Source organism: Plecotus auritus, assembly GCF_963455305.1.
Source record: "Plecotus auritus genome assembly, chromosome: 7".
Taxonomy (NCBI): Eukaryota; Metazoa; Chordata; class Mammalia; order Chiroptera; family Vespertilionidae; genus Plecotus; species Plecotus auritus.
In genome coordinates, this window is record NC_137774.1 from 1,180,872 (window position 1) to 1,205,270 (window position 24,399).

At 64.2% G+C, this 24,399-nt stretch overlaps 1 protein-coding gene across 2 annotated transcripts in view; it reads right to left on the minus strand.

Moving 5' to 3' along the window:
• RPTOR (regulatory associated protein of MTOR complex 1) overlaps positions 1–24,399 on the minus strand; it is a 97,931-nt gene that overhangs the window by 61,685 nt on the left and 11,847 nt on the right. For both annotated transcript variants that reach the window (XM_080677686.1, XM_080677685.1), the window contains exons 2-3: positions 5,329–5,431; positions 2,018–2,100 (exon numbers count right to left, since the gene is read on the minus strand). In XM_080677686.1, coding sequence (XP_080533812.1) covers positions 2,018–2,100; positions 5,329–5,431 — 186 coding nt within the window. The remainder of the gene's footprint in view (positions 1–2,017; positions 2,101–5,328; positions 5,432–24,399) is intronic.

Consider the following 24,399-nt stretch of genomic DNA (forward strand, 5'->3'; position numbering starts at 1 on the left):
GGAGAGGGGGGAGGAAAGAGCAGGAAGGAAGGAGGAGAGGGGGAGGAAAGAGCAGAGAGGAAGGAGGAGAGGGGGAGGAAAGAGCAGGAAGGAAGGAGGAGAGGGGGGAGGAGGAAAGAGCTGAGAGGAAGGAGGAGAGGGAGGAGGAAAGAGCTGGAAGGAAGGAGGAGAGGGGGAGGAAAGAGCTGGAAGGAAGGAGGAGAGGGGGAGGAAAGAGCTGAGAGGAAGGAGGAGAGGGAGGAGGAGGAAAGAGCTGAGAGGAAGGAGGAGAGGGGGAGGAAAGAGCTGAGAGGAAGGAGGAGAGGGGGGAGGAGGAAAGGGCTAAAGTGAGAAGAGGGGGGAGGAAAGAGCTGAAGGAAGGAGGAGAGGGAGGAGGAAAGAGCAGGCTGTGGCGATGCTGGCGTGTCCCAGGGCGGACTTCCCCTCTGGGAGGGGACTGAGATGGCAGAAGCACGCCCATCCCCACCCAGGGCGCCTTGGAGCCTGCGAGGGTTTCCGAGGGTCAGCAGCACCTTCTCTCCCGGCCTGGCCTTGTGGGCCTGGCCTTGTGGGTCTCTGTGCAGCGAGTGGCTTTCCAGGGAGCGAGAGCCCCGATGGCTGACTGAGTGAGAAACGTGAGGCACCAGTGGCCCTCGAGGACGCGGATGCGTGGCCACAAGTCACCAGCACTGTGAGCAGCAGGGACTGCGGGCCTCTCCGGCAGGAACCAACTCGCTTCCGGTCCTCGCCCCCCACTCCCTCCCATGTAAGTGATGTACAACGAATCCTGGTGCCAGAGGGTAAATGTTCACAAAGGGAGCCCTCCCGCGTGCTAGGAGCTAGGAGGCTGACCTTGGGGAGTGGAGCCTCGGGCAGGGCCACTGCCCTCCTCATCACACCCCTAGGTGGCGCCAGAGCCGGCCCGTCCCCAGGATGGAGGGAAAGGCACCTCTAGAGACCCCCACCATTTCTCATTGCCTGTTAAAATCCTCAAACCAGCTGACAAGAAAGGCAGAGGGAAATAGGTTGGGGTGGGGGGGATTACAAATAACCTAAAGGCAGTTTGACCCGGCTCTCCCACTCCGTGCCCCTGTCTTACACAGGCGCGTAGAAGGCGGCAGCCACCACACAGGAGGCCCGCGGTGCCACCTTCGAGGCCGGGCCCTGGGTCTCGGACACCGGGCTCTCTCCGTGGAGCTGCAGTGACTGAGGTTACATTCCCTGCCAAAGGCACGCCATCGTTCACGCAACACGGGACATACTTTGGCGAAATAAACAGCAGACGGGCCAGTTCGGGACGCACTGGAGGGGGACGCACTGGGGGGGAATGCTGCAGGGATGGGGGGTCCAGTGGAACTGGGGGGGAATGCTGCAGGGATGGGGGGTCCAGTGGAACTGGGGGGGAATGCTGCAGGGATGGGGGGGGGTCCAGTGGAACTGGGGGGGAATGCTGCAGGGATGGGGGGTCCAGTGGAACTGGGGGGGAATGCTGCAGGGATGGGGGGTCCAGTGGAACTGGGGGGGAATGCTGCAGGGATGGGGGGTCCAGTGGAACTGGGGGGGAATGCTGCAGGGATGGGGGGTCCAGTGGAACTGGGGGGGAATGCTGCAGGGATGGGGGGTCCAGTGGAACTGGGGGGGAATGCTGCAGGGATGGGGGGTCCAGTGGAACTGGGGGGGAATGCTGCAGGGATGGGGGGGTCCAGTGGAACTGGGGGGGAATGCTGCAGGGATGGGGGGTCCAGTGGAACTGGGGGGGAATGCTGCGGGGATGGGGGGTCCAGTGGAACTGGGGGGGAATGCTGCAGGGATGGGGGGTCCAGTGGAACTGGGGGGGAATGCTGCAGGGATGGGGGGTCCAGTGGAACTGGGGGGGAATGCTGCAGGGATGGGGGGGTCCAGTGGAACTGGGGGGGAATGCTGCAGGGATGGGGGGGTCCAGTGGAACTGCGTGGTGATGACGCCAACAGCTCTCGCCTGGGTTCAGACTGACGCCAGGAGCCGCCCCTCCCCGAGAAGGAAAGCAGCAGGGCCTTACCCGGGGCTGCCAGTTCTCGTACTGCTTCTGCAGGTTGGCACCGATGGTTTCCAGGGCTTTCTGGGGACCCATCGACAGAGGATCTGAGGAAGCAAGGAGAGAGGTCTTTACCGGTGCATGTCCTCCCGCACACCCCATCAGAGCCCCCGCACACAGCTCACTTCCAACCAAAGACCACACGGCAGGACTCAGGGTTCATCTGTGCTGAGCAGGTGGCGGAGCGGCTGGGGCGCCCACGTGGGCTCCCGCCTGGCAGAGGAAACTGGTTCGTCCGCGGCACCAGGCCGTTTCACCCCCAGCCTCTCGGTGCCGGCGGCCTGCACCCTGCCCAGCCCGCTCTGGTGCTCAGTCCGGCCTCGGGGTGAAGGCTCAGTGTGCGCCTGTCCACCGACACCGTGCAGGGAGGGCCCGCAGCCCCCCACAGCGCCCCTCCCCCCGCCTATAGCCCCCACCCCCGGCCCACAGGATCGGGGCTGGGGGCACACCGAGGGGCAAGGGCACGCGGCGTCTGGACCCAGACCTCCGCCCTCCTGGGAACAGCCGCCTACACAGCGAGGCTGGGGTCTGCCCACGTCTCAGGGACTGTTCTGGAGCAAGACGCTGCAAGCCAGCAACCACCCCCCCCCCCCCCCCACGGCCGGGCCCGGGAGCTCTCTGCACACTTTTAACGTCTGTTGTGTCTGTGAGCCTTACGTGTTCAGAAGTCAGGTGAGAAATCTTTAACAAGTTTATTTATTCGTTTATTTAAAATAAGAAACCATTACATTTGAACATAAACATTTATTATGAAAAACGGCTATTTTAACAAAGGAGACGAGCACCGTTTCACGTTCTGCCGTTTCTGCCACACCTGCTTCGACAGGTGCCCGCTGGGCCCGCAGCCTGCCTGTGCGCTCCCCCGCCGTGCTCCCCGGGGGGGGGGGGGGGGGGGGGGGCGTCGGGAGGCAACCAGCCCAAGTGTTTTTCCTTCTCTCTCTTCCCCTCCCTCCCTCCCTCCCTCCACTCTCTGAAAAGATCAATGGGAAAATATCCTCGTGTGAAGATTAACAACAACAAAGCCTCTGGGGCCTTCTGAAAATCAGCGAAACATAATAAAACAGGAGCTGCCGAGGGGGGTACGGGGGACAGAAGGGGGCGAGAGACACAACTGGGCCCCTGGCTGGACTGGGCCCCTGGCTGCGGGCCATGCTCCTTGACCTGGGCCTGACCTCCGTCTTCTGCGCAGTCTCAAGGCCACACGTGGCCGCTGCTCTGTGGCGGAGTGGCCCTCCCACAAGCATGTGCTAATTGCCTTAGTAACGAGCACGCCGACAGCCCGCCGCCTCTCCGCAGGGCTCTGAAGGGCTCTGCCACTAATTAGCCGAGTCACCTTGAGGAGGATTTTAATTGAGGAAACACGCAACGGCAAAGGGCCGCTTTGAAACCAGCAGTGGCTTTTACCGGCCCCGTCTCATCACCACGTCGCCTGCCCGCACTGGTAATTAGCAGCGGGTACGGCGAGAGGCACTGCGCCTTCCGGGGCCCCAGGCAGAGCCGGGAGCTCCGGCTGCACTGCCCAGGCCAGCAGCTCTGGCTCAGAGCTTTCTCCACGCTCCAGCAGCGCTAACCACCGAGCAACCCCACCTGCAGGGCAGTGCAGACACCGGGAGCAGGTGACTGCTGGGCAGCGCGGAGGGCCTGGCTGGGACGCCCTGTCCTGCCCACAAACGTCACTGCAGGGAGGTAGGGAGGTGCCCTGCAGCGGCACAGTCCTCGCCTGGGGGACGGGGACACACTAGGCGAGGCCCCGAGAACAAAGGTTCCAGCTGCAGGCACGGAGGGTGTGCCAGGGCCGGGCCAGCACCTTCCTCTTGGCTCGGGGTCACCAGGGCCACACAGCTCGGTGCAGAGGCCGGCACCAGCCCCGCCCCGGCTGCCACGGTGCTGGCGGGCTGGCGCTGCTTCCTGCACATCTGAGCTCCCTGCCACTGAGGGCCCTGTTCCCGGTGCGAGTCTCATCTCCTGGCCACGCCCGGGCACCTGCACAGAACGGCTCCCGGGTCCCTGGGGCACCGCTGAGCTCACCCCCTGGGGGGCCTGCCAGCCCCACGTCCGCCGTGGAAGCCTTTGCCAGTGCTCCGTAAGGCCCAGCGGCGCCCCGGCCCCACCACTTCCACCCAGCCCTCGGCTGCCACCTCTTGCTCAGTGCCCAGCAGCTGCTAAGGGCCCGTGGCTGGAACTCAGGGCCTGCGCCCCCCTGGGCAGCGGCAGCCGTAGCGGGAGGCGCGGGCGCCCCAGGGGCCACGGCACTGTCTGCTGTGTATCCTGCCGTGTGGCTCGTCGCCCCGAACACCTGAAGTGCCACTTCACAAGGAGCCGCCGCGCCCACGTGTGGGCCACGCGCACGCGGTCCACAGACACGAACGGAAAGAAGAACCCGGCTCCTCGCCAGCTGCCCGCCCTGCCCTGAGCAGAGCACGCGTGCCCGGTGAGGTGTGTCTGCAGCCGGGGCAGGACCGCGAGGAGGAGGGCGGGCAGGGGGCAGCGGTCCATGATGTTTCTCTCCCTTCGATGTCTCCTTGTCCCTGCCTTTCCCAAGACCCGGATGCCTGGGGAACGGCTGGTGCCCGCAGCGCGGCAGGAAAAGAGCGGGAGGGGCCGGCAGGGAAGGCCGTCCTCAAAGGATGACAGAGCAAGGCAGAGGCCTCAGCGGCCACGGGGATGACAAAGGATCGGACCGTCAGCCACGGGGTGAGAAGGGCGCCGTGAGCGCCCGGGGAGTAAGCTGAGGCGTGAGGAAGAGGCAGGGCTGGCGCGGTCTCAGCGCACCGCGCCCAAACCACTCACCGGTGACGGAGGGAGCGGGACCTCGCCGCGGAGCCCGCGGGCACCTGCCCGGCCGGTGACAGGCAGCTGTCAGCAACAACGGGCTCCGTCAGCTGCACCCCGACAGGACGCGCGGAGGACGGCACTCCTGCCCCCGAAACCTCGGCTACCACCCCCTAAGGGCGCGGCCGAGGCTCCCCCTCCCTGGGAGTGAGGCACCGCGTGCAGGGGGCGGCCGTCCCCTGTGAACGGTGACGAGGTCCTTTCCGCGCCAGGTGCAGAGCACTCTTAAAGGAGAGAGGACATGACCCAACAGCCAGGATTTCACTCATTTCCCTGAAACACGCTCCACCACAAGCCGCAGATGCGTGCGACCACCAACGTGCAGGTCCAGGACGCCAGAAGGGGCCCGGTCCTCGGCTTTACCGAAACGGCGCCAGCCCCCCGGGACCAGGGCAGGAGGGATGCCCGCCGGCCGGAGCCGCCCAGTGACCCCCAGGACTCACCGATCCAGCACTCCAAGCGCGCACAGGGCGTGGTCTTCACCACATCCGGAGGGTCCACCCCCACGTTCAGGCACAACACTAAGGCGACGCTGACGGTCTTCATCTGAAACACAACGGGAAGGACCAACATCTCAGTCTGAGGCCGTTTTCACATGTTCCTGGAGCCGTGGCGTCCAGCTCCCCCCTCCCCCCACCCCCAGCCTCGCTCCTCGCCCTCCCTGCACGCCAGGCGCTCTCTCTGGCGCAGCTCTGGGAGAGGGTCAGGGTTCGGAGGAAGGTGGGCAGCCATGGGAGAGGGTCAGGGATCGGAGGAAGGGGGGCAGCTCTGGGAGAGGGTCAGGGTTCGGAGGAAGGCGGGCAGCTCTGGGAGAGGGTCAGGGTTCGGAGGAAGGCGGGCAGCTCTGGGAGAGGGCCAGGGTTCGGAGGAAAGGGGGCAGCTCTGGGAGAAGGTCAGGGATCGGAGGAAGGCGGGCAGCTCTGGGAGAGGGTCAGGGTTCGGAGGAAGGCGGGCAGCTCTGGGAGAGGGTCAGGGTTCGGAGGAGGGTGGGCAGCTCTGGGAGAAGGTCAGGGATCGGAGGAAGGCGGGCAGCCATGGGAGAGGGTCAGGGTTCGGAGGAAGGCGGGCAGATGGCAGGCGAGGCTTCTCCGGGACGTTTCCAGAAAGAAGCGCTTGACCAAAAGCATCAACGTTCCAGGGCACGTGTACCTGCTGCCACACCCCCGCACCACCCGTGCACAGACTCACTCGGCAGCCGGAGCCGCTCTGCGCCTGCGAGGGAGGAGGCGCCCTGGCCGGGCCGCTCGCTCCTCTGTGGGTTCCTGTGCGTGTGCTCGCCGGCTCCGGGGCTGCTCATTCTCACGCCCTCCCTCCCTCCGTGTTAAAGGCCCGCCCCGTGGCTGGTTGCAAGCACCGTAGGTCCTCGGGTTATCCGCTCCTACGTGAGTCAGCACCCACCTCCACGAGCGCCTCCATCACCCACGTGGAGCAGACACAGCAGTAATGACGTGACACGGGAAAAAACTTAAAAGGAAGAGAACCACCCCCGGACCTTCACTTGTGGTAAAGAAATAATAAAACACATAAAGCACACGTGTACAGACGTCGAAGTGACGGGACTTCTTTAAATAAACGAATGGGAGATGGCGATGTAACCGCGAGACGACGTACATCAGTCCGACGTGACCCGAGGACGCCTTACTTCCCTGTCTGGTGTTTCCCACCTGGAGTCTCTGACACACCACAGCCTGCGTCCTCACTGAGGAGGCGTCACCAACACCTCCCGCACCTGCTCCCTCCCCAGCTCCGGGGACCAGGGAGCCACCTGCCTGGAGCGCAGCCAGCGATCGGGTCCTCCCCCCTCATTCAGAGATCTGGTCCTCTCCCCTCACTCAGAGATCGGTCCTCCCCCCTCACTCAGAGATCCGGTCCTCCCCCCTCACTCAGTGATGGGTCCTCCCCCCTCACTCAGAGATCGGTCCTCCCCCCTCACTCAGAGATCGGTCCTCCCCCCTCACTCAGAGATCGGTCCTCCCCCCTCACTCAGAGATCGGTCCTCCCCCCTCACTCAGAGATCGGTCCTCCCCCCTCACTCAGAGATCGGTCCTCCCCCCTCATTCAGAGATCTGGTCCTCTCCCCTCACTCAGAGATCGGTCCTCCCCCCTCACTCAGAGATCAGTCCTCCCCCCTCACTCAGAGATCGGTCCTCCCCCCTCATTCAGAGATCGGGTCCTCCCCCCTCACTCAGAGATCGGTCCTCCCCCCTCACTCAGTGATGGGTCCTCCCCCCTCACTCAGAGATCGGGTCCTCCCCCCTCACTCAGAGATCGGTCCTCCCCCCTCACTCAGAGATCGGTCCTCCCCCCTCATTCAGAGATCGGGTCCTCCCCCCTCACTCAGATATCGGTCCTCCCCCCTCACTCAGAGATCGGGTCCTCCCCCCTCACTCAGAGATCGGGTCCTCCCCCCTCACTCAGAGATCGGTCCTCCCCCCTCACTCAGAGATCGGTCCTCCCCCCTCACTCAGAGATCGGTCCTCCCCCCTCACTCAGAGGTCGGTCCTCCCCCTCACTCAGAGATCGGTCCTCCCCCCTCACTCAGAGATCGGGTCCTCCCCCCTCACTCAGAGATCGGTCCTCCCCCCTCACTCAGAGATCGGTCCTCCCCCCTCACTCAGAGATCGGTCCTCCCCCCTCACTCAGAGATCGGTCCTCCCCCCTCACTCAGAGATCGGGTCCTCCCCCCTCATTCACAGATCGGTCCTCCCCCCTCACTCAGAGATCGGTCCTCCCCCCTCACTCAGAGATCGGTCCTCCCCCCTCACTCAGAGATCGGTCCTCCCCCCTCACTCAGAGATCGGTCCTCCCCCCTCACTCAGAGATCGGTCCTCCCCCTCATTCAGAGATCGGTCCTCCCCCCTCACTCAGAGATCGGTCCTCTCCCCTCAATCAGAGATCGGTCCTCCCCCCTCACTCAGAGATCGGTCCTCCTCCCTCACTCAGAGATCGGGTCCTCCCCCCTCACTCAGAGATCGGTCCTCCCCCTCACTCAGAGATCGGTCCTCCCCCCTCACTCAGAGATCGGTCCTCCCCCCTCATTCAGAGATCGGTCCTCCCCCCTCACTCAGAGATCGGTCCTCCCCCCTCACTCAGAGGTCGGTCCTCCCCCCTCACTCAGAGATCGGTCCTCCCCCCTCACTCAGAGATCGGTCCTCCCCCCTCACTCAGAGATCGGTCCTCCCCCCTCATTCAGAGATCGGTCCTCCCCCCTCACTCAGAGGTCGGTCCTCCCCCCTCACTCAGAGATCGGTCCTCCCCCCTCATTCAGAGATCGGTCCTCCCCCCTCACTCAGAGATCGGTCCTCCCCCCTCACTCAGAGATCGGTCCTCCCCCCTCACTCAGAGGTCGGTCCTCCCCCCTCACTCAGAGGTCGGTCCTCCCCCCTCACTCAGAGATCGGTCCTCCCCCCTCACTCAGAGATCGGTCCTCCCCCCTCACTCAGAGATCGGTCCTCCCCCCTCACTCAGAGATCGGTCCTCCCCCCTCACTCAGAGATCGGTCCTCCCCCCTCACTCAGAGATCGGGTCCTCCCCCCTCATTCACAGATCGGTCCTCCCCCCTCACTCAGAGATCGGTCCTCCCCCTCATTCAGAGATCGGTCCTCCCCCCTCACTCAGAGATCGGTCCTCCTCCCTCACTCAGAGATCGGGTCCTCCCCCCTCACTCAGAGATCGGTCCTCCCCCTCACTCAGAGATCGGTCCTCCCCCCTCACTCAGAGATCGGTCCTCCCCCCCTCATTCAGAGATCGGTCCTCCCCCCTCACTCAGAGATCGGTCCTCCCCCCTCACTCAGAGGTCGGTCCTCCCCCCTCACTCAGAGATCGGTCCTCCCCCCTCACTCAGAGATCGGTCCTCCCCCCTCACTCAGAGATCGGTCCTCCCCCCTCACTCAGAGATCGGTCCTCCCCCCTCACTCAGAGGTCGGTCCTCCCCCCTCACTCAGAGATCGGTCCTCCCCCCTCACTCAGAGATCGGTCCTCCCCCCTCACTCAGAGATCGGTCCTCCCCCCTCACTCAGAGATCGGTCCTCCCCCCTCACTCAGAGGTCGGTCCTCCCCCCTCACTCAGAGATCGGTCCTCCCCCCTCACTCAGAGATCGGTCCTCCCCCCTCACTCAGAGATCGGTCCTCCCCCTCACTCAGAGATCGGTCCTCCCCCCTCACTCAGAGATCGGTCCTCCCCCCTCACTCAGAGATCGGTCCTCCCCCCTCACTCAGAGATCGGTCCTCCCCCCTCATTCAGAGATCGGTCCTCCCCCCTCACTCAGAGATCGGTCCTCCCCCCTCACTCAGAGATCGGTCCTCCCCCCTCACTCAGAGATCGGTCCTCCCCCCTCACTCAGAGATCGGTCCTCCCCCCTCACTCAGAGATCGGGTCCTCCCCCCTCACTCAGAGGTCGGTCCTCCCCCTCACTCAGAGGTCGGTCCTCCCCCCTCACTCAGAGGTCGGTCCTCCCCCCTCACTCAGAGGTCGGTCCTCCCCCCTCACTCAGAGGTCGGGTCCTCCCCCCTCACTCAGAGATCGGTCCTCCCCCCTCACTCAGAGATCGGTCCTCCCCCCTCACTCAGAGATCGGTCCTCCCCCCTCACTCAGAGATCGGTCCTCCCCCCTCACTCAGAGATCGGTCCTCCCCCCTCACTCAGAGATCGGTCCTCCCCCCTCACTCAGAGATCGGTCCTCCCCCCTCACTCAGAGATCGGTCCTCCCCCCTCACTCAGAGATCGGTCCTCCTCCCTCACTCAGAGATCGGTCCTCCTCCCTCACTCAGAGATCGGGTCCTCCCCCCTCACTCAGAGGTCGGTCCTCCCCCCTCACTCAGAGGTCGGTCCTCCCCCCTCACTCAGAGGTCGGTCCTCCCCCCCTCACTCAGAGGTCGGTCCTCCCCCCTCACTCAGAGGTCGGTCCTCCCCCCTCAATCAGAGGTCGGGTCCTCCCCCCTCACTCAGAGGTCGGGTCCTCCCCCTCACTCAGAGATCGGTCCTCCCCCCTCATTCAGAGATCGGGTCCTCCCCCTCACTCAGAGATCGGTCCTCCCCCCTCACTCAGAGATCGGTCCTCCCCCCTCACTCAGAGGTCGGTCCTCCCCCCTCACTCAGAGGTCGGGTCCTCCCCCCTCATTCAGAGGTCAGGTCCTCCTCCCTCATTCACGCCCTCAGCGAACGTCTGCTGAGCGAAGGCCAGGTGCACCGTGAGGCACGTCCGTCACTCAGAGGAAAACACCGTGGGAGCGGAGACAGCATCTCAAGCCGGGGCCTTGCAGCTGGAGCCCCAACTCCTGCCCCACCCGCATGAGCCGCTCCCCCTCCTGGGCCTGCTGCTCCCCCCTCCTGGGCCTGCCCGCTCCCCCCTCCTGGGCCTGTCCACTCCCCCCTCCTGGGCCTGTCCACTCCCCCCTCCTGGGCCTGCCGCTCCCCCCTCCTGGGCCTGCCGCTCCCCCTCCTGGGCCTGCCTGCTCCCCCTTCCTGGGCCTGTCCGCAGCCACTGCTCAGGGCCTCCACGCGGCCCTCACTCCAGACAAAGTACAGTCAGTCCCTCCACCTCCACAGCCGCAGCTAATAGACTTTTAAAAATTCTAGTAAATAAATAATTTCTGATTTGATTGTTAAAGTTCTTGTTTCCGAAGCTCTAAGTCCCTCAGACAGAAATACTAGTGGAAGCGCCAGAGTCACTCTTCTGACCTCGAGCCGGCTCCGCGCCGCCGCCCAACGCACCGAGTGCCGCCGTTTCTCCGTGGCTGCTTCACGGGGCGCAGCGGGGGGCAAGGCTCGGACGGCAGGCGGGACGCGCCACCCCCTGCAGATGAGGCCATGAGAGGGCGCGCTTGCACACACACCTCGCCCGACACCCTGAACTACACCTTTTAAGGAAACAAGAAATGATGTCAAAAATACAGCAACACGTGAACTAGGAAACCGTTTCTGGCCCACGCACTGAGCTACCGACGTAACGCACGAGCGGCAGCCGACGGCCGGCAGAGCCACGCGTGTCCCGCGGCCGCTCCCCTGCGAACGTCCAGGCGAGGTGAGCTTTAAACCCTCCGCTGTGCCCTGAAGTGTCTTTCCCGTATTTCATTTTCATTTCTACGGCAACCTCCTTCCAAAAACTCTAGATTAATGTTTTTTAATAATACAGTTAAGCATTAAGAAAACGTAAGGGCCATCCATTTAATTGCCAAAAACTGCATAATAATACATGAAACAACCATTTGGACTCGAACACATTTCCTTTCCAGGGCAACGTGATGGGCGATGACAGTTATGTTCCCGGAAGTTAATTTCAAATCTGCAAGAGCATCATTGAGACGGCAGAACATGAAGCGGCGGCTGAAGTGTGCGGCCGCGGTTAGTCGCCACCTCTCCCGGACAACTCCCCCGCCCAGACAGCTCTGGGCCAGCGAACCTCTCAGAGGGCTCCCAGGGACCGAGACCCGCGGGGAACTAACGGTGTCCCCGATGCCGCCCACAGGCCCAGCCGTGACCCCGGACGCTGGGTGAGGGGCCCGATGGCGTCTCTGCCTTTTCCTGTAACGCCTCCGGGTGCAATGCACCCCTCCCCCCCGACTGACCACTCAGCCCCTTCCTTCCCTAGGAAGGGAAAGAACCACAGCTGTCGCAAAGGGGTAGAGAAAACAGAAGACGACGTATCTGCCTCAGACACGTACACACGGACGCGTCACCTAGGTAACTGGGCCAGATAAAGCCTCCGCGGCGAGCTCTGGTCCTGGGAGCCCAGGGGCGGTGCTGGGCGGAGCACGCGTCTGCAGGCGCACAGCGGCGGGGAACGCTGCGGGTGGAAGGTGAGCCGAGTGGCAGAGAACTGGGCCTCCAAGCAGCCCTTAGACGGGGCACATTCTCGGGGTGCCGGGCCTGGACACAGCCCGCAGAGCCTGTGCGAAGAGGAGGTGTCTGTGGCTATTGCTCCAGATGTGGGTGGAGGACACGGGGAGGAGCCGGCTGACCACACGGGCACGCGGCGCCTCCTCTTCCCCGCACTGGCCTCTGGTGTGTTTTCAAATCTCTGTCACAAACACGGGTCATTCCTATACAGTGTCATCACAACCGCCCAGGGGATTGGTGTGTGCGTGTGCGTGTCCATAACTTCACCGCCTTCTGGAGAGAGGCCTGCTCGGTTCGCTGAAGCTCAGGCCCGTATCCAAGGCAACAGCGGGCGGATGGCGAGGAGAGGGATGCAGGGGAGCGCACGCAGGCGTGCGAGGCAGATGGCGTCCCTGCGGACAGCGCTGCCCCAACCCGGTCACCTCGGTCCCGTGAGCACTGTCCTGGCAAAGCAAGCGAAGCCGCCTGGACCGCTCCCGGCTCCCGCCCGGAGGACACCAGACCCAGCCCTGCGCGAGGCCGCGTCCACACGGGGGGACTCGAGGCCGCTCAGAGTCCTTTCATTTGCTCGGCCACGGGCGGCTGCTTCCCGGCTCCCGTGCAAATTAGAGTCCCAGCATCACCACGGGCTGAGCCGCTTCGCGCTGAGGAAGCTCTCCGTCCTCATTAGCAGCAACGTGTCAGCGGTGCAGGCTTCACAAGCACCGTCCCAGGCAGATGGGACGCAGAGCGCCCGGCGGGGAAGCGCCCGTGCTGGCTGGGCTGTGCGGGGACGGGCATGTGGCGTGGCGGTCTGAGGTCGGAAGCTGGGTTTTCCTCCTCTCCCTCCGGCCGCTGGGGGGGGCCGAGGCTGCGCCAGGCGCATGGTGAGGGGGCGTGTACAACAGACCCTCCTGGGACAGAGGACGGTGGAGGGAGGGCAATGAGCCAGGGAGCTGAGAGTGAAACAGCCGGCCTGCAGGGGCGTGGCCACGGGGAAGGGACAGGAGCAGCAGAAAATGGAAGAGCCCTCAGCTCCACGCCACGGGGGACAGCTGTGCTCCGCTCCACGCCACGGGGGACAGCTGTGCTCAGCGGGAAAGGCACAGGCCATCCCAGGCCCTGCCACGCGCCCACGGGCACCACAGTCACCCCGCGGTCTGTGGTTCCATAGCACTGACCCTCCGCACACTCGGTGACTTCCTACACGTGGCCCTCCCCCCGTGGCAGACGGAGCGACGTGTCTCGGCTCTCCTCCAGCGGAGGGGACAGCCCGGCCTGTGCTCCTCCAGGCAGGTGCCCCCAGGAGCCCGGTTCTGAGCCCCGCTGGGCCGCGCTCCACGGGCCGAGCAGCAGAGGCGCTGGCCGGCGGCAGGGCCTCCAGGATCCCCCCAAGGCCCCGCTGCTCAGCAACTCCAGACCCCCCCCCCCGCCCCCCGCCCGGGTCTCTGTGACGGCAGGGTCTGCCTCGAGGCCCTCTCTTGCCTCAACTGGCCGGGGTGGGTTCTGGCGCCCGGAACTGGGAATTCCAAAGGCTCTTCGTGGGAGGAAACACGGCAGCCAAAATCGTCACGGGATGTGACTGGACGGGCATCGGTCACACCCGACCACCAGCCCCCTCACCGGGGACAGGACACCACGGCTTCAGGGCGCTGGGAGCCCACAGTGGCTTTTACCTCCAGGCTCACAAAGGGCGGGAGGAGGAGCCGAAAGCCCACAGCGAAACCGTCGCTGACCTCACATTCAAGAAGCCCCCGGGCCCTGAGCACCCTCAGTCCGAGGCACCCAAAGCAGCATCTGGGCCGCGGTCCTTGGATTTGAAACTGGTGCTGGCGCTGCCTTTGCTCCCGGGCGGCGGGTCTGGAGCGGAGGCGGTTCAGGGGACCCCCCCAGGAGGGCCAGGTGTGGCCTCGAGAGCCCGCAGCAGGACCAGATGAACGCAGCAGCTGGGGGCCAGCAGGCCGCGGGCTGCCGCGGCTGCCAGCAGCCCTCTCTGCCACCCACCCGAGCATGCGGGCGCAGCAGCCTCATCCTAACAGAATGGAGTCCGCTCTCCGCTCTCCCTCCGGCCCAACGATTCGGAGCAATCCTAATGAGAGCCTGCCCAGGGCCGGCCAAAGGGGGCCAGCGCCACAAACGGGAAATAACAGAGAGCGACATTTCCATTCGTTTCAAAGTCACGCGGCAGAGGCGTCAGCAGGCACCAGTCTCCTCTGAGCGTTATCGCCGCCTGGACCGCGTCTCTCTATCGTCAGGCCCACGGCCCAGCATCTCACAGGACGCGGCCAGCACAGCACACATCCCACCATCTGCCCCAGGCCTCCCACACATCCCACCAGCAGCCCCCAGCCTCCTCGGGGGGAGGGGGGGCATTCAGGCTGGCAAGTGGTGTCCGCAGCCTGCCCGCCCCGCGCACCTCTCCTCCCGGCAGTCTGACGCTATTTTTCCTTCAGCGCCCTGTCTGCTCTGACCGCCCCACATCTCATCAACACGTGGCGCCGTGCGGGACGGAGCGAGGCCTCCTCTGAGAACGCGGTCTGCACACGTGACGGGTTTTCTGCCGAGGCGACCAAGCACAAGGACCCGGCATCCCTGCGGGAGCCGTCCAGCCACTGAGCAGCCCGGAAACGTACTTCTTAAAAGAAGGAAGGGAAGCAAACTGGATGCAGTGTTGTGGGGGAAAAAAAATCCCTTCCTGATACAGTGATCTTAAGGAAAAATCCAATCTGGGCCCATACACACATGTAGATTGGTTTTCTTCTTCTCTTTAAAAACAAAACCAGTTTCAAAAACGACATCCTCAGGAAGCATTTCAATCCCGACTCGAGGCAGGAGCTGCCCGGGAGGCAGGTCCCTCCTCAGGCCTCCGCTCGGTGCCCTGCAGCCACGGCGGCCCGGCCTCCAGACCAGCACCAGGCCCGCCGGCGAGAACCCGCTCTGGGGGCCTCCTGGACTGTGCCTTGTCACCGCTGGAGCCGGGCACTGGGCCTGCGGGTACAGAGGAGGCCCTGGGTGAACGAGGGACAGAGGGACTGTCTCCAGGCCAGGGTCAAGGACCCCCCGCACTCCAGCAGTAAGTCTGGGGCCTCTACAAAGACCAGAGGAAGTGACTGTCCTTCTCGGCCCGGTGCAGGGAGGACGTGAGACGGCCCTCGCACCACTTCACCCGACCCCGGCACCGAGCGCGTGCGTGGCCGTTCCGATCAGCTGCCCAGAGCAGCCGGTCAGCTGCGCCCGCTGTCCCTTGAAGGTGCGTGCAGAGTGCACCTGCAGGTGAGACAGCAGCAGCAGCAGCCACCGGAGACTCCGCATACCCACTTCACGCCTCCCCCAAACGCGCGGGCACCAGAGGACCCGGGTTTGGGGACACCTCCGGGAGTAGGTTCCCCTCCAGCTGAAGGAGGTGCTCCCAGAAACGCTCGGAGGAAAGGCTCGGCTCTCGCCTTGCTGGCAGAGCTGGGAGGGCTCGGAGCGCACCATCAGGCCCCCAGGCCGTGCGGGCAGCACCGTGACCAGCTCCAGGCGCCAGCCGGCGGGACCCTCCTCTGCTCTGGCCGGTGCAGGAGCAGCCCGCCCCAGTGCACCTGCGGGGTGACTGCTGCTCCTCCGACCCCACGGAAAGCGGCCCCACGCGTACGGTCAGTGCACAGCACCCCGTCTTCCTGAGCCCATGTCCAGCGGGGAGGCCGCCTTCCGGTCTCTGCCCCCAGCCCCAGTCCACGTGGGGACACGCAAATGCCACACGTGGGAGGAGCCGGCTCTGCCAGTGAGCTCGCTTGCTGAGCTCGGGGTGTGTCAGGACCTCAGCCCTGAGGACTAAGAAGGGTGCAGGCCGCCCTCGACACCCCAGGCCCGGGGTGAGAGGCTCCTGGCGGTTCTCTCCGGGAGGAGGCGCAGGCGCGGGCCGCGGAGGACACGGCAGCAGAACAGCTCAGCCCAGAAACCCGTTCCTCTCCTCCCGCTGCGCCCTCAGAAGCAATTAGAGCGCCGGCCGTGCTGGGCCCCGCCCATGCCTTGTGCTGAACGAGCGGCTCTCCTCCCTCAGTGACTCCCTCAGGTCCCCCAGCACGCCCACCCCACCTGCCACAGGCGCCGCCAGCTGACCCCGGGCCGACCCCTCTGCCCGCTCCACCTCCTCCACCCGCCCACCCGCTCCGTCGTCTTTCGGAAACAGCTGCCCCCTGCTCACAGCTGCCCCGCCTTTCCGATGAGGCTCCACCTGGCCCCCGCAGCCTGGGGTTTCCCCTCCACGGTACCCAGCCCCCCTGCCCCCCGCCCTGGGGACGCTGCAAACGCCGTTCGCCTCCTCTGGGCATCAGGGTCGACGGTCCCTGCACCTGGAACCCCCTTCGCTCAGCTTCTTCAGGCCCGGGGTGCCCGCCCCCTCTCCGCAGCTGCCTTAGGTTTCTGCTTCGCCGCTGAGTGGTCAGTGCGGTGTGGGTTCCGGAGAACAGAACTATGGTCGCCTGCGGCAAAGCCCTCAACGTAGCCCAACACAGCGCCCCCACCCCCCCCCACCCCGTCAGCAGGAGGCAGGCGACCCGGGACCCGCCGCGCCTCTCAGGAGCGGGGACTCGGCCCTGGGCCGGCCGCCTGGGCACGAGGATGGGCTCTCCCTGGCGCCGGTGCCCACTCAGGAGCTGGGCCAGGGCCTCCGCGGCCAAGGGGAGCTGTGCGGGGCGGGCAAGCGGGCGGTCAGAACACGCCTCAGACAGCTAAGGGGGCACCTGCTTGCCCAAACCTTGTGCTGTTTTCTCTTTTTAGTTCTTTCTCAAAAAGGGGACTTCGGGGCAGAATCCTGGCCACACACGTCACCTGGATCCTGATGTGGCTGCCACCGGGGAGCACCGGGGCGGGAAGGAGCCACCAGCCAGGTCCGTGTGGCCCTCAGTCCAGCAACGCCTGTGACCTGTCTCTCGGGCTCCATCTCAGAGAAAAACGGGCCCGTGCGAAGCTGGCGCCGCAGACGAGCAGGGGCCGGGCAGGAGTTGACGTATGGCTTCCCCGCCGAACCGCACCATTAACCCTGTGCCAGGACCCGAGGACGGATGTCCTCGCAGGCCCTCCGCGCCCTCCATCCGCCGCGGCTCCTCGCCACACTGCACACGGCCGTGATGTATGCGGGAACGCCAGCTCGCGGCCGGCCGAGGACAGGGAACGCGCGTCAGGACGGTATTTAGTGCCGAGTCGGGACTCAGCAGACTGCGCATGCCGCGTAAGAGCAGGCGGATTCGCGATGAGCGTTTTTCACGCCAACTGCAATGTGCCAGCCTCCCGTCACTGCAGTGTTCGCTGACCGGGCATCCCAATACTTCAGCCCATTCGGAAACCACCTCTTGACGTGGGTGGTGAACACACAACACAGCAGACGGACGGTGCACTATGGAACTGGACTCCTGGGACCTGTAATCTTATAGCCAATGCCACCCCAGTAAATCCAATCACAATAAATACATAAACGGAAGCACCCTTTATAAATAAATAAATAAAAACCATGTCCCGATGAAGCACATCTCCGGCGGCCTCTTCACAACTACGGGCTATAAAGCGTCTTATTCCTAAGCTGCAAGTGAACAGCCCTCAATGCAATTCCCTCTGGCCCTGGGCCGCTGTGGCTCAGTGGCTGGGCACTGTCCCATACGCCAGAGGTCACTGGCTCGATTCCTGGTCAAGGGCATACGCCTGAGTTTCGGGCTCCATCCCCAATGGAAGGTGTGCAGGAGGCAGCCAATCAGTGATTCTCTCTCACATCGATGTTCCTCTCTCCCTCTCCCTTCCTCCCTCTCTAAAAATAAACTATTCTTTACACACACACACACACACACACACACACGTATTCTCTTTGCAAACACCTGTCCTTAAGCTGCATGAGTGTTTAAGGCACACGAACCCGGTGTGACATGAGGACGCGTGGTGTCGATGGCACCCCCTGGCGTGCGGGCAGGGCCGGCCCAGCTGCAGCAGCTCCTGCGCTCGGAATCCTGGGACAGACAGACCCTGAGCCTGGAACAGGACAGGACCTCCCACACCCCGCACATCCTTCCCAGCGCGGGGTCCATCCCCCTCCAGCCGCCCCCCCCCCCCCGCTTTCGCTTCCAGTGGCTCCTCACAGCAAAGCCCCCCCCCCCTCCACAAGCGTGAGGAGGGGCGAGGCCCAAGCCCCAGGCGCAGGCGGCTTCTGCTCCGGCCCCCGCTGAAAGGGGGTCAACGCCCTGCCTTGCTCTAAGGGTTTGAGCTCGGGCAGCATCGTTTTCCCCGTTTTTATTTTGTGAATCCTCAGCCGAGGACATTTCCCATCGATTTTAGAGAGAGCTGAGAGAGAGGGAAAGGCAGAGAGACATCCGTGGGAGAAACACATCGATGGGTTGCCTCCTGCAGAAGCCCTGGCCAGGGCCCGGGCCGGGGAGGAGCCTGCCACCGAGGGACGTGCCCTGGGCCAGATCGAACCCGGCCCGCAGCCGACGCTGTCCACTGAGCCGCACCGGCCGGGGCCCGGGCAGCATTGCCGTAAGGCCCCAGCACACCTGAGATCATTTATTTTAACCGCGTTTCCTGACTCGCCGGCTACCAGAGACTTGATCTAATTACGAGCTGAGAACACGGTTCCCATTTCCCCAGGGATAACAAGCGTTTCTAAAAAGGATGAGGGCAGAGCAACCCCCGCAGGCCATGCGCACCCCCGGGAAGAGGCGTGGGGGCTCTGCAGGCTCCACCCCGGGAAGGGACGCCGCGCGGAAATGCAGGGAGGGGCCCAGAGACGCCACCCCACGGCACCGGGCCGTGTCAGCACCGTGACAAGTCCCTCTCCCACGGGACCTCTCCGCGGGGCCTCGGGGGCAGGAAACCCCACAGCGCTTCCCCCGCGAACCCGCTCCTCTTGCAAGGCTGTGATTCCGGAGTCACCGTCGAGTTTAAATGTTTACGGTTTCCCAGTTCTTTTCGTTCCCGGGAGCACTGACCTTCACAGCTCAGACCACCCGGCCTCCAGCCCCGCCCCCACCGCCAGTCCTCTCTCTCTAGTTCTCAGTAAAACCTACGCCACCGAGTCAACGCCACCGAGGGCTGCTGACCGGTCCCCCTTCCAGCCCAGACAGACGCCACATGCGGACACAGAGGGCGCCCCTGCCCGCACACACCGCACGGCCCCCGCAGGCTCCGCGCCAGGCCCAGCGCTGCCGGAACCCACCTCTCGCCGAGGCCCCGTGACGGGGACGGGTGTCTGCTTGGCTGGGCCCTGGTGCCGGGATGGGTCCACCTGCCTGCGCGGCGGGCCGCGTCCAACCAGTTGAAGGCCCGAGCACACGGGAGGGGTCCTCCTCAGGCAGCAGTGAGCCCCGCAGCAGACAAGACAGCCCTTGGCTCGAGGGTCCCGGTCCCGGCCCGCCGCCTGCGGGCCCACCCTCAGCTCTGGGACGTGGCCGCCTCCGTCTCCGCATGAGCCCGCGCACAGCCGCACCGCTGGCTCCGCTCCTCGCGGGCGGTGAGCTTGTTTCCAGGGACAGGAAGCGCCTTGCTGGGACCCCCCCCCCCCCCCCCCCCCCCCGGCGTGGCCGCGACCATCGATCCTGGGAGGCAGGTGGCAACGCCCCTCTTCACAGGGAACCACGTTCAGTCACTACAGACCCCATCACTCTGGGCCACACAGCCTCGGGGTCCAGGCCCCCTGAAGCACGCCCCTGGCCACACGGAAACGCTCACCTCCCGGCGACGCCATGCCCTCGCTCCTGGAGGTTCCACTAGGGTGACACGACAGGGCTGCGTGTCCCAGCGGGGGGCGACTCCGCTGCGCTGGGCCACGGGCTGCTCCCCGACTGTCAACGCCCCCAGACCCCTCAGACGCCAGCCGCAGCCCTTCGGGGCTGGAGGGAGCCGCCAAGCCCCCGAAGGCCCTCCCTTCCCACTCAATCCCTGCTCTTCCCAACTCGCCGAGGGGCCTCTGCCCCTGGCCATGGGGGGCTGGGGCTGGTCTGTGAAGGTCTCCCCAAACACAACAGCCAGGATTTGGTAAGATGCCCAGGCACGCCGGGGCCCCGGGAAACAAGGCCTCAAACACTGAGCTCTCCGCGTCCAGGGCTCCACTCAGAACCGCTAAGCGCTTACCTGAGCTCCTGCGATTGCGGAGAAAATAGAAATATGCAAAGGGTGGGGGCAGGGAACTAGGGGGGAGGCATGCAGGGAGGTGGGAGCCCAGGGCAGGATGGTCAGCGTACCCTGCTCTGCTTGACCACCTTCCACCAGCATGTCATCCTTCCAAGACCGTGTTCAAGGATCTGTCACCTGCACTGTCACCTGTCCCTCCCACTGCGGCCAGCACACCCTCCAGTCTCTGTCCCGGGAGGACCGGCGAGGCTGGGGTGCAGGCAGCCTCCGAGCGCGTGGGCGCCTCAGGGCCCGGCCTGCGGCTCAGCTGCTCCGCTGTCTTCCTCGCAGAGGGCCCCCCTGAAGGCCGGCCGGCCGGCCCCTGTTTCATTAAGGGGAGGCGGGCACCGGTGTGGGGTTCCCCAGACATCCTCCTGGAAGAGGGAAATCAAATCAGGAACGGCCTGCTCTTCGAGGAGCCCCGTCCGCTGAGGAACCGATCCTTTCTCAACCCTGAAAAGTCACCTCCCTCCACGTGCTGGCGCTCTCCAAACTCCGGGCCACCAGCTAATGACACGTGTGGGTCTGTGGGCCTCTTCCTGCCCCGGCCTCGGGACGGAACCTCGAATGGAAATAAAGCGCTGACCACTAAGAACTTCAGACACAACCGCACCGCAAAGCAGCAGCCTGGCCGGTCAGGACGGGGGTGGTGGTGCGGGGGGGGGCACAACCTGCGAGGACGATGACCGCAGACGTCTGAAATCGCTTCACTTTCGCTCGCCGCGGGCAAGCCCAGTGGCTCACACGGGCGGCGGGGGCCTGTGGCTCTGGCCCCCACCCCTGTAGAGAGAAAGGCGGGATCCTCCTCCCCCATCTGTGGGGACCGTGAGCTTCGGGGCAGGGACCGGGGACGGCCATCTCCACCGCTCCTCACCGCCAAGCCGCAACCGACGCCGGGCTCGGCACTCGCTTCCGAGCCGCGTTCACTTTAAAGCGATTTTACAGTGAAGGTGGTTACGAAGAAAGCGCAGAGCCACCGTCCCTCGTGAGCCCGTGCTCCCCGCTGTCGTCCGGACCACTCACCGGCAGCCCCGGGCCCAATGCCCTCACTCAGTCACGCTGTGAGCATCTTCCCATCTTTAAAAGTAAATCAAAATCCAGTTTTTAACTAGGAAAAGTTATTTTCACCCTCAATTAATCTTCCCAGGCACCGGTTACAGTAAATCAATGGCGTGTAAATATCAAGTATCTGAAGGAAAATGCATTGATGTTGGTAATCAAGACCTTCGGTTCGCATCTGTGCTTCTAAAGGAAAAACATCTCAAAGCTGGTTGGTACAGAACTGACATGACGGCCCGGCCAGTGTGGCTCAGTGGTCGAGCATCGGCCAGATGGATGTTTCTCTCTCATCAGTGATGTTTCCATCCTTCTCCCCTCTCCCTTCCTCCCTGAAATAAATTTTAAAAATATGTTTTTAAAAATGAACTGAGCCCTGACCGGTTTGGCTCAGTGGATAGAGCGTCGGCCTGCGGACTGAAGGGTCCCGGGTTCGATTCCGGTCAAGGGCATGTACCTTGGTTGTGGGCACATCCCCAATGGGAGGTGTGCAGGAGGCAGCTGATCGATGTTTCTCTCTCATCGATGTTTCTAACTCTCTGTCCTCTCCCTTCCTCTCTGTAAGAAATCAATAAAAAATAAAAAAAAGGAATTGACATGACAGAGGTGTGTAAAAGCGAAGGCCAGCCTGAGCGCCACGCCCCCCGCTGAGCGCCACGCCCTGCCGCTCCTGCCCAGCCCTGCAGAGATGTGCAAAGCTGACGGACACGCACCCTCGGCGTCCGCTTTCTTCGCTGGACAACACCGGGAGCGTGGTCGGCGGGCACGCACCCGCCTGCGCTGGAACAAACCACCGCAGGGCACTCCTGCGGGCGGACCCCATGGCTGGCTCCCACGTGAACACGGAGCCCACGAGGCAGACACGACGTGCAGCTGCCTCCCCAGGCCGCCCCTTCCCGAGGACAGAGCGAGGAGCGGGAGGAAGGGCACAGGACCACCCACGCGGCAGGCCGTTTCCCGAGCAGCCCCACTGCCACCGGCAGGAAGCCCTCCGCTGGAAACCACGCAGCGAACACACACAGGACACGTTTGAAAACCGAGGTCCGGAAGCTTCCGGGCGGGCCTCAGCCTCCCTCTTCGTTTCCTCGGTGGTCGGGGCAGCCCTGAGCCATCGCCGCGTCCCCTCCCGCCGCACGCCGCCATCCGGCAATGCGAGAAGGAACCCTTTCCCTGCGCCTCACCCCGCACCGGGGGGTCTAGCTAAGTGAGGGCCCACCTCTGGAGAAAGGGGTGCCCACAGGGCAGGCTGGGAGCAGAGCCTCCGCCTCTCTGCTGGTCCCCCGTGCCCCGCGCCCAGCCGCCGCCTTCCGGGGATCCCCCTGACGAAGCACTCACAACAGGGAGGGAACCACACGGACCCGGCCATCCCCCGCAGGCCAGCACCGCTCCCTGGGACTCGGGAGGAGCCATAAGAATTCGTCAGGAATGTTTAACAGTACAAATGACTGCGTATAAAAAGGTAAATACACAAATCCAACCCAAACTGTATCCATCTCACATGGCGGCCATGTGATCATCTGTGCACTTGAGAATGGCAGGAAAGGAACCCCCAGAATTCACTCAAGTGGCCCGCAGCACTATTTCACTATTATTACCATTTTCTCCCATTTTTCAAGTGTTCTATGGAATGGCTTTCTTACGAGTATAAATTTTTAAAAGGCAAAAGTAATAAAACTGCAAGCCACAGACGAAGGAGATTTATGTCCAGGCGCTGAGGCTCCCGGTGCTGCGTGATTCCAGGGGGCGGGGGGTGCAGGGCAGGGGGGACGGGCCTGAGGAGGCGGCGGTCGCAGGCCGGGAGGCAGGCACCGTCCCCCGAGGTCACTCTGCTGTGCAGTTTGAAAAGGTGTGCGTGGTGTCAGCAGCCCCATAACTCCCAACCCTATTACCTGGTGCCACATGGGAATATAAATCTGGGGGGGTAAGTGGGGAGCCGGAAATAAGGAAAGACGGCAACACAGGGAAAGGAATGCCATTCTTTAAAATCATGACTGTTTATATGCAGGTTAATGCGCTATAAATTTTGAACTCCTGTTTTATTGGCCGCATTTTAGTTCCCTAACTCAGTCAATATGGCCTTCCTGTATTTCTAATTTAGCAGAAGTGCGATTCCTATACTTCACCGTTAGTGCCCACGCGAGGTCTCCCCCCGCCGCTGCTCACAGCTGGCGCCCTGCGCTGCAGCCGCCCTGCCCTGCCCTGCCCTGCCCTGCCCTGCGCTGCCCTGCGCTGCCCTGCCCTGCCCTGCGCTGCCCTGCGCTGCCCTGCCCTGCGCTGCCCTGCCCTGCCCTGCGCTGCCCTGCGCTGCCCTGCCCTGCCCTGCCCTGCCCTGCCCTGCCCTGCGCTGCCCTGCCCTGCCCTGCCCTGCGCTGCCCTGCCCTGCCCTGCCCTGCCCTGCGCTGCCCTGCCCTGCCCTGCCCTGCGCTGCCCTGCGCTGCCCTGCCCTGTGCTGCCCTGCCCTGCCCTGCGCTGCCCTGCCCTGCGCTGCCCTGCGCTGCCCTGCCCTGCCCTGCGCTGCCCTGCGCTGCCCTGCGCTGCCCTGCCCTGCCCTGCCCTGCCCTGCGCTGCCCTGCCCTGCCCTGCCCTGCCCTGCGCTGCCCTGCCCTGCCCTGCCCTGCCCTGCCCTGCGCTGCCCTGCGCTGCCCTGCCCTGCGCTGCCCTGCCCTGCCCTGCCCTGCCCTGCCCTGCGCTGCCCTGCCCTGCCCTGCGCTGCCCTGCGCTGCCCTGCCCTGCGCTGCCCTGCCCTGCCCTGCGCTGCCCTGCCCTGCGCTGCCCTGCCCTGCGCTGCCCTGCCCTGCCCTGCGCTGCCCTGCGCTGCCCTGCCCTGCCCTGCCCTGCCCTGCCCTGCCCTGCGCTGCCCTGCGCTGCCCTGCCCTGCGCTGCCCTGCGCTGCCCTGCCCTGCGCTGCCCTGCCCTGCCCTGCGCTGCCCTGCCCTGCGCTGCCCTGCCCTGCGCTGCCCTGCCCTGCCCTGCGCTGCCCTGCCCTGCCCTGCCCTGCGCTGCCCTGGCCGAGAAGAGCAAACAGCTACGGCAACTCACACAGAAAGCTAACACAGCCTCGGCGAAAGCTCCAGGGAGAAAAGAAGGGACTCATGCCCCCATAACAACATACTGCAGTGACTCTCTTCCTTCCTTTCTTTTTTTTTTTTTTTTTTTAATATATTTTATTGATTTTTTACAGAGAGGAAGGGAGAGAGAGAGTTAGAAACATCCATGAGAGAGAAACATCGATCAGCCGCCTCCTGCACACCTCCTACTGAGGATGTGCCCGCAACCAAGGTACGTGCTCTTGACCGGAATCGAACCCGGGACCCTTCAGTCCACAGGCCGACGCTCTATCCACTGAGCCAAACCGGTTTCGGCCTCTCTTCCTTTCTGAGAAATTCTAACCTCAACGTGATCAGCTTACTCAACCCCTCCCCCACTCCCTATGCCCCAAATCAGTGGTTAGCAAACTGCGGCTCGCGAGCTGCGGTTTGCCGCTCTGTTGACTAATGAGTTTG